Source organism: Peromyscus maniculatus, chromosome 19 (genome assembly GCF_049852395.1).
Source record: "Peromyscus maniculatus bairdii isolate BWxNUB_F1_BW_parent chromosome 19, HU_Pman_BW_mat_3.1, whole genome shotgun sequence".
NCBI classification, from domain to species: domain Eukaryota; kingdom Metazoa; phylum Chordata; class Mammalia; order Rodentia; family Cricetidae; genus Peromyscus; species Peromyscus maniculatus.
Genome location: NC_134870.1, coordinates 56,229,446 through 56,242,458, shown reverse-complemented (window position 1 = coordinate 56,242,458; position 13,013 = coordinate 56,229,446). Strand labels below are relative to the sequence as shown.

Genomic DNA, 13,013 nt, shown 5'->3' with positions numbered 1-13,013 from the left:
ACTTCCAAACACCAATCAATAAAGGGCCACAGTTTTTTAGGATACCAACTCAGTCACCTACTTTAAAAAAGACACACTGAAACCCCAACTAAAAAGGCCCACAGGCATCTCGCCATCCTATCCTAAACCTAACAATCACATGAAGTTCTGGGAGAGGGACCATTTAAAACCAGGAGGTTGTTCTTTGAGAAAATACTCAATGATTGGCAGCTAGCACAAGGAATACTCAATGACTGACAGCTAGCACAAGGAAACCTGACTGAGACAAGTGCTATCACGGGCCGGTGGTCAGCAGCTGTCTCTCTATACACACTTCACCGAAGGGGAGTGAGCAAAAAAACCACAGGCAGTGTAGCCAGGATCTCCTCTAAGGAGTCTGTGTCCGCAGCTGGAGGTCCGGCACTAGCCCACAGCAGCATCCTTGGCTCAGGCACTCAAGAGGGCTGTGCTACTTTACACTGCTGTGAAACAGGTCCCCACCACGGCTTTCTCTAACTTGGCGCACTGCCAGCCTGCACCCACAAAACACATCTTCTACTGCCCCTAAAGTGACACTACTTTTTTATCAGAATTACATAATGGCATGAAAACCAACAACAATGAATTTTAAAATGAAGACTAATGTTGTCATTAGGAAGAAGCAAGTATGTACTTGATTAAGAGGCTCAAATGCCGATCCCTCCCAACAGCCTTGCGGCTTTACCTGACAAGGTTTCAAATCACTCCCAACATCAGCACATTTAGGCACTGACTTGTTTTTTTTATCAGACTGATTTTAAGAAATACATTTTTTTAAAAAGAAATATACTTTTAAAATTCTTTCATTCGGAAGGTAAACTAAAAAGGGTGTGTGTTAAGCTGGGAATTCCAAAACAGACGGAATTTTTTGACGTCAAGGACCTACAGAAAAGATTATCTTCTGAAAGGCTAGCCAGCCACTCATGGGCCACTGCTAAAACCCTGGGATCCACTCACTCTAACAGGGAGGGATATTCCCTTGTTAGAGGATCGGGCTGCAAAGTAACCGCACTTTCTGGGTTGGCTCGGTCCTTCTGAGCCTCTCAAACACGTGCACCTGCGGACTTACCGGAGCACCAGCTCCAGGGTGTCCAGGGCTCTTGGGAGTCTCCTCTTGGTTCTGGGGAGCTTCTTCAGGGCCCCGAGTCACAAGAATTCGGAAATGCTGCTGCCCTGCATTTTGATCCTGCCTGATCTTGAACATGCACCCTGGACTCTGCGGGGACCTCTCGGAATTTGTCCTGCGGATCTCGGGGACCATCCTACTGGCCCGAGGCGATGCCTCTGGGGTCCCTCGATCTTCGGTGGGGCTCACCCGGCCGGCTCGGGGTTGGGTGGGGTACGATGTGCTCCTCTCCAGCCGAATGCGTGGATACCTCACCAACCTGTCCCCCTTAGTGCCCGTGAAGCCAAAGTTGAAGTCACCGCCCAGCCCCAGGGCACCTTGCTGGGGCTGTTGCAGCTGAAAGACAAAACAGCGCTTCCCGGAGTTTCCAGAAGCGTCTGGAACATGCTGGAGGGACCAGCGTCTGGGTTCTGCCTGGCCATCCGGGCCGAAGGGCAGCAGCCGCACCTGGCGCACGTCGGCACTGGAGGCCCTGTGCTGGATGCGCAGGCCTGGGGTGGCCTCCTCTGTATCCTCAGCCAGGCGGAGACACTGACCACGGTGCTCACAAGTGCCGTTGATCAGGGTCCCCGGGTCCCAGGCCGCCCTTGGAGGGGAGCTTCCAGGAGTGTCCACTGGAGAGGGCTCCGATGAGCTGATCTGCGTGGAGACCCTTGTGGCCGCGGCCTGGTCTCCGAGGTCAGCCTGGGCACTCGGGGGCCTGTCGTCAGGGCCCTCGGGTGGCCCGCAGCTGTCTGTGGCACCGTCTGCGGCCTTGCGCTGCAGGGAGATCTGCACCGAGGAGCTTCGGGTGGGCCTGGTGTCTACCCCGGCCAGGAGCTGCGGTATGAACATGGATGAGCTGCGCTTGAGAGCACCCACGCCCTCCTGCAGGCCGCTGTCTCCCCCTGTGTTCTGGGCGAAGGGGTGCGGGCTGCTTCTCCGTGGCAGCGTGTGGAATGCCATGAAAAAGTCCTCTTCTCTCTCCTGGTCTAGGATCTCGGACTCGGGGGCCGTATTGCTGCGGCCAGAGCCAAAATGAAACCGAAGCCGATGGGCCATGGTGACCAGGGGGGCCGGGAGGGAGAGGGCGAGCAACAAACCGGCCGGCGATGCCAGAAGTCAAAACCCAAAGACACCAACTCCAAGAAAAAGTGTCCCATCTGCCAAACCGTTAGCACTGCAGCACCAAGAGCGACAGATAGCAGAAATAGCCCAAGTGGCAAGCAGCATTCCAGGCATGATTGGATAAGAGCAAAAAGCTCTCATCTACTCTGTGACAGAGGGTAGGATGGCCAGAGACACATGACCGCCTGCTCCCCCTCCAATGCCAGCTTCTGGACTTAGGGAAGTTTCCCCTCTCTTGCTGGTTCACCCCCCTCTGAACAGCCAGAGCCTGAAACAGCACCTTCCCAGCTGCCGCTGTTCTGTCAGAAAGGGGCGGCCCAGCAGGGAGCTGGGGCAGCTGACTGAGGCAGCAAACACACTCACAGCCATGCCGCTGTAAATCTGACCCATCACGCTCCGCTCCCAGGGCAATGGGAGTCTTTCCCAGCTACCAAGAGCACCAGGTCTGTCTCTCTCTCTCTCTCTCTCTCTCTCTCTCTCTCTCTCTCTCTCTCTCTCTCTCTCTCTCTCTCTCTCTCTCTCTCTCTCTCTCTCTCGCTGATGCCAGGGACTCTGCATCAGGCACAAGCAGGCATAAGGTATGTCCTCCACCTCCCCACCACACCGAAGAACAAGGGAAATGCAGCTTGGCTGCAGGGCGAACCTTCTCAGGCTTCAAATGTTATGTTTCTGTTATGATATCACCACACTACCATGAGGGAATGCAAAGTAATAAAATGTACTATAAATACGATTACACACCCTACGGAATTAGTGTCCCTTTAATGGGAAATAATTAGACCATGATCTACAAGTAACAAAATAGCCAAGCGCCGGCACTGGGGGCACAGCACCGCACAGCCAGCTGTGAGTCGGGTCCAGCTCTTGCTACTTACTATAAACATTCTTCCTTTAAAGAGGGGGATGTGTGGGTCATATACAATATGATTGCCAGACACAGCAGTTAACAGGGAAAAAAAGCAACCCAGCTGGAGAAACAATCTCTCTCATCACACACACACACACACACACACACACACACACACACACACACACACACAGAGAGAGAGAGAGAGAGAGAGAGAGAGAGAGAGAGAGAGAGAGAAAGAGAGAGAGAGAGAGAGGAGTAGTGTGTATGTGGGCTTTGTAGTCATTTAACTTCAATACCACACAGAACAAATGCCTGGAGCTGTTTTCCAGGGAGAAGCCGGCAGGAGGATTACCACAGCTGGGCCATAAACCTAGAATCGTGCTGTCTGTCTGCAACAAGCCAGGAAAAAAAAAAAAAAATCTGAGAACAAAAAGTGAATGCCCAAAAAAACTGTCATCAGAGATCCGTAATGAACCTGGAAATGCTCTCTGTATTTTAAATAAACTTTTTTTTTTTTCTGATCCAGAAACACCAGTTCCTTAACAAAGAGATTTATTTAGGTGGGACTTAAAAAAAAAAAAAAAAAAAAGAGAGAGAGAAGAAAATACCAGGCTACAAAGAGTGACAAAAACTTATTTTAAAATCTACAAAGCATGTCTTTGTTAACTGCTCTGGAGCAGAGGGTGTGGTGGATCAACCCCCCGTGTTTACACACACGGACTTGTTTCGGAAAAGCACAGAGTTTTGAATGGCAAAAAAGAACCTCTGTGAGATCTAGATTCTATAGTCTGCTCAATGCCAGAACTTCCAAGTAGACTCCAGTCACGTATTGTCTTTGCTGGGTTAACAGCCAACGTAGAAAACAAGCCAGCACCAGCGCCATTGGCATTCTATGCATGGGAGCCACACGTCAGACGGCCTGGGGCAAGGCGAAGCCTAACATATAAAACCTGACTGCTCACAGTGCTGAAAATACTCCGTGTTCAAAGCCTCCTTCTGGTTTGGAGCTATCTTCCTTACTCACAGCAAGGTCACTCAACTGAAATCATTATTGTAGATCACGTACACGGCAAATCCGATTCTTTGTAAGCAGTAAATTGCTCTTCGTAGAAGAGCATTTAGAGGTACTTTCTCCTCAAGTCTGACCACTGTTTCATTTTCAAACAGTTTCCCTCACATAGCAGAGTTGGGTATTAGTCTGTGGAGGCCCTGTCTCTGCACAGACTTACCGCCTGCGTTATTGACATGACCGTCACTAGTTCAGTCACTAGCTCTTGCTAGATGACAGAATGAGAGACAGGAAGCACACTCAGTGCCCCTAGTGATCACTCCCCAAAAGACACATTCCATTTCAACAAAGCCACCGTGATCCCCTATTTGTAACTGGAAAGATGTTAGGCTGGGAGGTACAACCTGCTAGTGCTCCATTTGGGAGACTGAAGCCAAGCACATCAGACTACATCCAACCCCCAATCCTTTATTACGGGCAGAAGTTCTGGCTATTTCCCAGCACAGGCTGACATTGAGATGACCAGGTGTTGGACCCTGTGTGTTCCCTGACTGGCATTTGATCACATGCAGACTCTGAACTGGAGTTGTTTCATCCCTAACAACCAGGGAGTACATAACTCTGTCTCAAGAATCCTCTTGATGAGACTTTCTGTCAACCTCAAGCTATTCTACAATCTGTGGAGTTTCAATTGAATTCTGTAGAAAGATGAGTTCATGAACACACATTCTTTTGAGGCAGGGCAGTAAACAGGAATATAATCGATCAAGTGTCCTGAATTTTATTCCCACTTTGAGGGTGCTTTCAAGACCTACATATAACTTGATCACGTTGATTCTCAAAGCTGGGACACTTGGCTCATGGGGATTTGATGTAAACATTCTAGTTTCTTAGGAAGACAGAACACTGTGCTAGCTAGATGTCTCAGCCCACAGAGTCACCTGTGTCCCTGGAACTTACATAAAAGTGGAAGGACAGAATCCGTTCTACAAAGCTGCCCTCTGACCACCACAGAGACACTATATATTCGATGTCAATTACACATATATTAAAAATGCATGTATAAAATGTATGTTACATCAGCTATCTTCAAGCATGTCTTTGGGATTTCTTCTTTTGCTTTTGGTGGGTTTTATTGCCTGTATGGATTGGTTGATTTTCCAGAATGAGGAGAGGGGCCTCACACATGCCAGACAAGGACTGCCACGGAGCCACACCTCCAGCCCTGTGCTAGTCTTTTGAAATTACTTTCTAAGGCTTTTTTTCTTGAGAAGGTACCACTGTTTCAACTGCTAAGGAGATCTGCTTTACCTCTAACACAGCTAATTAGATTTTTATTCCCCAGAGACAATCACCATAGAGCTCTCGGTGAACTCGCTGTGGTATTCTGAGGGACGTTTTTAAACGGCCACGAGGCTTGGTTACAAGATTGATGGCATCCTTACAGATGCACCTCACATTTGTGTTCCCCAAACAAAGCATAATAAGGTGTTTGGATGAGGCTATCTTAGGTGACTTTTATTACTATTAACTATAAAATACAGATACCCAAATACATTTTCTGTCCTAGCAATACATGAGTATTTGCCAGAATCGAGAACTTGAACAGTGAGTCAAAAACAGTCTTCTCTGGGGGCATGTGCACTGCTGTGAGCGACCCAGAGGCTCTCAGAGGCGCAACTCCAAGAATTCAGTTTTTAAGAAAGAAAGCAAAACTCAAAACCAAGGACTTACCAATCTGTTCTCGTCAAATACTTCAAACAGGAGCCTGTGATTGGATGGATTTACCTAAAAGGGACAGAAACTATATTTCAAAAATCAACAGGTATCATTTTGAATTTGATCTAAGAGACAGGAAAAATTACGAATGATTTCTAGCACATTGAACTCTACTGTTTAACAATGACTGACCTGCATATCTGCTATTATTCTACCCCAAATATCCAGGCATACCAGAAAAAGGCAATACCTTTATTGTTGTTTCTTAACAGTCTTAAAGGAACCCCAAAAGGTACCCTCATATCTGTAGATCAAGGTCTTATGCTAACTGGCCTGAAGATGGTAATGATGAACATGCGAACAGCTTTATACCATGTGCCCACCTCCAACCATTATTTCCTGAACTGCTAACACTATATGGCCTCATTTAATCCTCCAACAAGCCAACAGGGTGTAACTACTACTTCACTTTCACACAGAACTCACTGAGACCAAGTGGGTGAAGCAATTTGCCCAGGAGCACACAAGCCAGGATGCTGAGCCAACAGGCCTTGCAAAGTCACAGCCCTAAGTACTGTCAGTTTCTCTTCTTTCTCTTTATCCAAAGTCACCCAACTAACCTGTGTTTCATCATGTGGACTCAGGTGCCACTGACTAACTACCAATCCTGCCAGATGTGGCACCAGGCCTTGCTATTTACACTCTGGCCTGTCAATCAGGGAAAAACAGCCTACACTGAAAGGACTTCTCTGTCTTACTTTGGGGAAAAAGGACCCAGGAGATTGCGAACGTTTGATGTCCTCAAGTTCTCAAAGGCCAGGAGCAGTGAGGACAGGCAAGAGAGTTGGGACTAATGCTAGGCGTGGGCTCCTCATGGAACATGGAATGGAACTATATTTGATTGTAGCACAGAGAGCTCATGTGCTTGATTTGAGCTCCTGGCCCTGTGTCTGCAGAGTGCTTTGGAACAGAGCAAGCAGATGGGTGGCTGTCTGTTCATCAACTTGGCAAAGGGTCGCACACCTAGCAGAAATGCATCAATAGTCTACAGTAGGAACAGGCACATAATAGGCATTCAGTAAGAAACTGTGCAGGGAATAAGACAAAGATCTTTTCAAAAAGATTAAAACAGAAACAGAAATATGCCTACAGGTCCGATTCATTGAAAAAGTCTTACGTATAATAAAATTCATACGATGTGTTTCAAATGGAAGGAATGCAAACAATGTAGCCTTACAAGAAAACTGCTTTCTGTATTTGAGTGTTAAAAAAGATCCAGATTCTCAGCCCCCAACAGCTTTTCAGTCCTCCTCAAAGTTACCTGATATATAACTGGTAGAGGCTGAACATGGGATCTACCAAGTGTTAAGACCTCAGAGCCACATTTCAGCTCTGAACATAACAGAAAACAGATGCAGGGTAAGTCATCCAAGTTTGTAGCACAGAAATTCTATTATGGCTGAAAGGAAGAAGCCAGGACTGTGATCCGGGGGGTCTACCGGCTGCGTGGTTCTCAGCATTAGAAGGCCTAAGCTGGAGCAGTGTGGAGGTGGGCCTTTTTTTGAAACATCATAAGGAGGAGGCCGCCGCCGCCGCCACCCGTATCTCTCTTCCTCATATTCAGCGGTGGCTTTCTCTAAATTTTCCTCCTCATCTGAATCTAATTCATTATCAGATAAATCAAGTTTTGCAAATTCCTCTAATACTAGATACAAAGGGTTCCCTTTCTTTTCTGAATTGTCTTCCTTCTCTGGCTTATTTCCGTTATTTTCCTTTTCTTTATCACAGGTGTTCAGACAACTCAAGTGTTCATTTTTTAAAAGGGAAAGGCCTCCTTTTTCTCTTCCAGTTAAATGGCTGAGAGGCTTAATACTTCCAAATATTTGCTAGCAAACACCAGCAAGCATTGGGCTCTGTTAATTCGCAGAATCCCCTTCGGGATCCAGCTCTTCTAAACGGGGGCGGGGTGGGGGTGGGGGTGCAGGAGGCTGTGGAAATATTCTTCTACTCGGTGGCATAGAAAGTAATTGTATACATTAGATCTCTGAATTAGGAATCTCTCCCCTCTATCCAGAACATAACTGGTAATTTTCTGTCTTTTGTGGGGAGGTAGTGCTGGAGATCCAACTCAGAGTCTCTAGAATGCTAGGCAAGTGCTCGACCACTGAACTACCCCTGGCCTTATCACTGGGACTTTCTAACGCTTCCTTTCAATTATCTCTCTACTCTGGATGAGCAATTCATAATCCATATCACAGAGAAATCACTCAAATACTGTTTTGAACTGCATTGTCTTTCTGCCTTTTTCTTCAAATTTTATTTTTCAAAGGTTGCAAAACAAACAAACCCACAACTGAAATTAGCCAGACCCCAAAGACTTACTGTCTTATTTTTAAAGAAAACTTTGAGTTGAAAAAAAAAATAACATGGTATCTTGACGACCTTTATTTCTCCTCTACAGCTCCAAAGGAAACCTCTACAGATTTTTCAAAATTTGGGACACATTCTGAGTCTATCTAACCCAAACATTTCCTATCTTAAGAGAAATTTCTTACTTGAAATGCTATCTCGTTTTCCTTCCACAAGTCTGTTTTGATCTATCAATGTAAATATTAATAATTATTACAAAATGAGAAAAACTTACTCTAAAATAAAATTCCTCGTTCCACTTCGGGTTCAGCGTCTGGAAGAGAGATTATTCTGTGATCTTCAGCTGTGTTGGAACCGACAGTTACTAATATAATACAAATGCTTCACATTTGTGCAAACATTTTCCTCATAAGAGTGATCTTCAAAATGGTAATAAAAGCAACATTAAGTCAATTATTTGAGACTAGTCTATAAACCTAAAATGGATGGGGAGGGACTATATTTATGAAACTCATGATTCATGACTATGAAACCATAAATTACTCAAGCTTACCCAAAGAAAAAATGCTGGGACTTACTGACAAAGAGCCACGAAAACAAAAATTCCCTTGAGAGAATGATGTTCAAAACGATTTCCTCTGTCAAGAAGGAAGTAAACTCGGTTGACTCCTGTCTACCTGCTACAAGTGTGTATTCAAGTGGGAAAGGCTGAAAGCTCTCAACATTGACATTTAAAGAATATTAGTATAAAGAACAATATTGAGGAGATTTTAACAGACAGACAGACAGACCCACATGTGTTGTAAGCAAAGGAAACTGAATTTTTTCTTTCTCCCAAAGCAATCATTTAAAAGATACCCTTTGACCTTCTTCATTCATGAACCATTCGCCTTAAAGACACATCCTGCTAGAAAGCAGCAACATAATTTTGGTGCCTGGCCCGCACAAAACATCCTTCTAAATTAACATGAAGCACTGTCTGTGTAGGAACACATACACACACACCACACACACACAGTACACACCACACACATACATTTGCACAGGCATAAACATCAGGTAAAAACAACCTCTAAAAAAATTCTGAAAATGAAGTTAGGTCATCAACACATTTACCTTTTAACAGGGGAAAGAGGAAATCCCAGCATAGAATACCACACATGCAAACAACACCGTGACAACACAGTATACCACACATGCCAACACCATGACAACGGTCAATTGACCCTGATTAACAACAACGACAACAACAACAAACTGCACTTTCTCCACGCCCCAACCCCAGAGACCCCCACCCTAAATGACTGCACTTCGGGGCATGAATAGAACTGAGATGGAATTGGGGGTGGTGAACGCTCCCCTCCCAAACTGGAAGAATGAACATGGAATGAAGCGGAAGGGGCTGCCAGGCGGGGAAGGGACAAAAGGAGACCACAGAGCAAAGGAGCAGGGACACAGGTAGAGGAAGCCTGAGCTCCCCCACCAGCAAGGCACGGCACAGCACAACACCGCACAGTACATACTAACCAGGAGGCTGGCTGCCAGAACGGAGACACTCCCTCCAGCTGGCGAAGGGAGGGCGAAGCAGGGCTGCCACTCCGAATAAAAGACATGGTAATGCCCTGGTCACCGGCCTGGGTGCTCCTCGGGCTCTAGTCCAGCAGGGGACCAGGCCCCCTGACTGCTGTTCCGACGAGGTGCCCCAGCTTCACTGGGAACAAGTGCCAGTTCCGAACACTGGGAACAATGGCCTCCGTGCTCAGAGGCAGCCTCCCACTAATCTCTACACTGGCTTCTGTTTGCAAACAGATTTCACTGCTGGTTTCAATGCCAGGTGAAGGACACTGCCTTACTGTTTCCTACACAAAATGACCTGATGGTGCCATAGATCCGAAGCGTCTCCATAGCAGCAGGAAGGCTGCAATCCTTTTGAAGCAAGCATGGAATCAGAAGACATTCTGCAAAAGTGATCAGACTATGTAACAGACTCAGAAACTCTGTGTGTGTGTGTGTGTGTGTGTGTGTGTGTGTGTGTGTACTCTAAAACAAAAATTAGCATTCTTGGTAGAAAACACGCAACTTTAACACAGCCCCAACCCCCACTCAAGAACTTTTGTTTGTATGTATGTATGTATGTATGTATGTATGTATGCGTATATATGTGTGTATATATATGTATATATGTGTGTGTATATGTGTGTGTGTATATGTGTGTATATATGTGTGTGTGTATGTGTGTGAGTGTGTGCGTGTGGGTATGGAGAGAGACAGAGACAGACATAGAGGTGAGTGAATTTAGACATTTTTATTACGGGGCTGAGATGGCTCAGTCAGTAAGAAACTTGCTGTAAGAGCATGAAGAGCTGAGTCCCAGCACCCATGTAAACAGTGGATGGAGTAGTTCTCAGCACGTGTCACGCCAGAGGCAGGGGACAGGGGACCCTGGGGCTCGCTGGCCTGCACGTCTACTCAAGCCAGCAAGTTCTGGGTTTAGTGACAGACCCTGTCTCAAAAAACAGGGGAAGACACCTGAGTTTCGCCTGTGGCCTCCACACATATATGTTTATTTCTCCCTCTACATGAACAATCACAACACACACATACACAGGAAAAGACACACGGACACATGTATAACTTTATTACTATTACACCCCGTGTGTTTTCACGGCACTAAGCATTGTGCTTCCTCGGGTACCAGTTACCCTACAAGTCAAACCAATCCCCTTCACCTACCAAGTCCCCCATCCATTTCATTTAATGAACTTTCAATTACAGCTTACATTTCTTTATGAAAAACATTAAGGTAGCCAGAATAATTTACTTGTCTGGCTGTATGTGTTGTAAGGGGAAAAAACTTTACACAGATAACTCAGGTAAAACACGGAAAAGTTTTGGACTATGGGCAATTTTTAGATGTAATAAGAGGCCCTTAAAATAAAAATATTGCTATCTTATTCTTAAAACATGAACTTCAACAAAGCCAAAATATAAAAGGTAATTGGGTTAAATTATGACTTATATGAATTTTGTAAAAGTTTGAACCTACCTTTTTAATTGTCTTTGTCTGAACCAAAGCAAGTTCTCTATTCTCATCCGCTACATACAAGGACAGCTTCACATACGGGTCACTGCAAGGCAATAGCTCAGATTTAGTGGTACGATACTTTTTCATTAAGATCAAACAAGCAAACAAAGGCAGCAAAATGGAGTGAGAATGCAAACACCGGGCAACGCCCCAGCTCATGTCTACGTCCATACACTAAGCAGCATGTTTTGATAAACGTTCCTGTCAAAGAGCCCAAATTAAATAACACAAAACCACAAAGAAACCAGCGTTTTAACTTTAAAGGTGATCTTCCCAATAATCAACTCAAAACAATTAAAGCTACTGTTATTGCTTTCAGACTTTTGACAGATTTTCAGAGAGATTATTAGGATTAATATAATAATAATATTAATATTTTCGGAGAGATTATTTTATTTGTTTCCACAAATAAAAAAAACTAATTCATATTCTCATTTCTGTCATGCAGGTAAAATATTTTTCTCCTAGTGGAGGTAAAACAATGATTATTCACCTAAACCATGACAGATAAAATCAACCAACACTTCAAAACTAAACACGGATGCCTAAAAATTCAATGTCACCCAAAGATAGATACTTGAAAAAAAATCTAAATTAAAATTTCAATTTCCCGACGACGACGACGACAAGTCCTTGTATATCCTACACAGTCTTTACCCTGAGAAGCTGGAATCTCCCAGCAGGAATGTATTGGAAAGTGTACCTACTGCAGACAATCTACTCAGAGTGCCAATCTACTCATTCTCTAGTGTTTCTAACCCAAATGCTCAAAACTAGTCAAGTTTTCATTCTTGAAAAACTGGGGTGGGGACAGTCAGAGGGCTCAGCAGGTAAAGTCCCTGATGGGTGAGTGTAAGGACCTGAGTTCAATCCCTGGTACCCACAGAAGGGTGGAAGGAGAAAGATGACTCGACGAAGTTATCTTTTGATCACCACATGCATCCCCCACACAACACACACACACACACACACACACACACACACACACACACACACACACACACACACAGAAAAAGATGACCTGTATGGAGGTATTTTTATCTGTTCCTCTCCAGGGCCCAGAAGACATAGACGTTCTCAGATGTTCTCTTATATATTCACCTTCCCGGTTTGCTTATTTAATTTTCTATATCTGCTAATTTATTTCTATCACTCTCTTGTGCTGGTTTCAAGCCAATTTGAGAGAGATGTTATTCAGCTGGCCAGAGCGGCATACTAACAAAACCTTAGAATTTATAAGAAGTCTGAGGCCTGAGAATGGAGAGACCCTGTCTCTTAGAAAGACACCCCGCCCCCGCAAACACACACAACAGAGAGAGTCATCCCAACAACAATTTCACAACTTCCAGAGTGTTCCCCAAGATACAGAAAATACTTTGGGATGCTAAGAGTACATTACTTCCTATTTGGTATCCTCAATAAGTGTGTGTCATGAACCCTTCCTGAAAGACTAGCAGCAAAAAGACGGCAGTCAAGACCCAACACACCAAACACGGGGCTGGGAGACGCTTCGGTGGATAAAGCCCTTGCTCTGCAAGCGTGAGGACCTGAATTCGGATCTCCAGCGCCCAAATAAAAGTCGAGGATGGAGGCACATCTGGATGGGAGAGACCGGCCTTTCCCAGCTCACTGGCCAGCCAGCTTAACCAAATCATCGTCATCGTCATCATCTTCCTCATAATAATGATACATATTATTAATACTATTAACAGTATTATATTATAATACT

General features: G+C 45.1%; 1 protein-coding gene across 18 annotated transcripts in view; it reads right to left on the bottom strand.

The window, feature by feature from the left end:
* Positions 1–13,013, bottom strand: part of Nedd4l (NEDD4 like E3 ubiquitin protein ligase) — a 337,346-nt gene that overhangs the window by 120,886 nt on the left and 203,447 nt on the right. For 12 of the 18 annotated variants that reach the window (XM_076555369.1, XM_076555377.1, XM_076555367.1 and 9 more), the window contains 3 exons: positions 11,246–11,327; positions 8,474–8,512; positions 5,845–5,898 (listed from right to left, as the gene is read on the bottom strand). In XM_076555369.1, the coding sequence (XP_076411484.1) occupies positions 5,845–5,898; positions 8,474–8,512; positions 11,246–11,327 (175 nt within the window). Of the gene's footprint in view, positions 1–1,087; positions 2,508–5,844; positions 5,899–8,473; positions 8,513–11,245; positions 11,328–13,013 lie in introns of those variants that run through there. The other 6 variants (XM_042263771.2, XM_042263773.2, XM_042263777.2 and 3 more) reach the window with 5 other exon arrangements.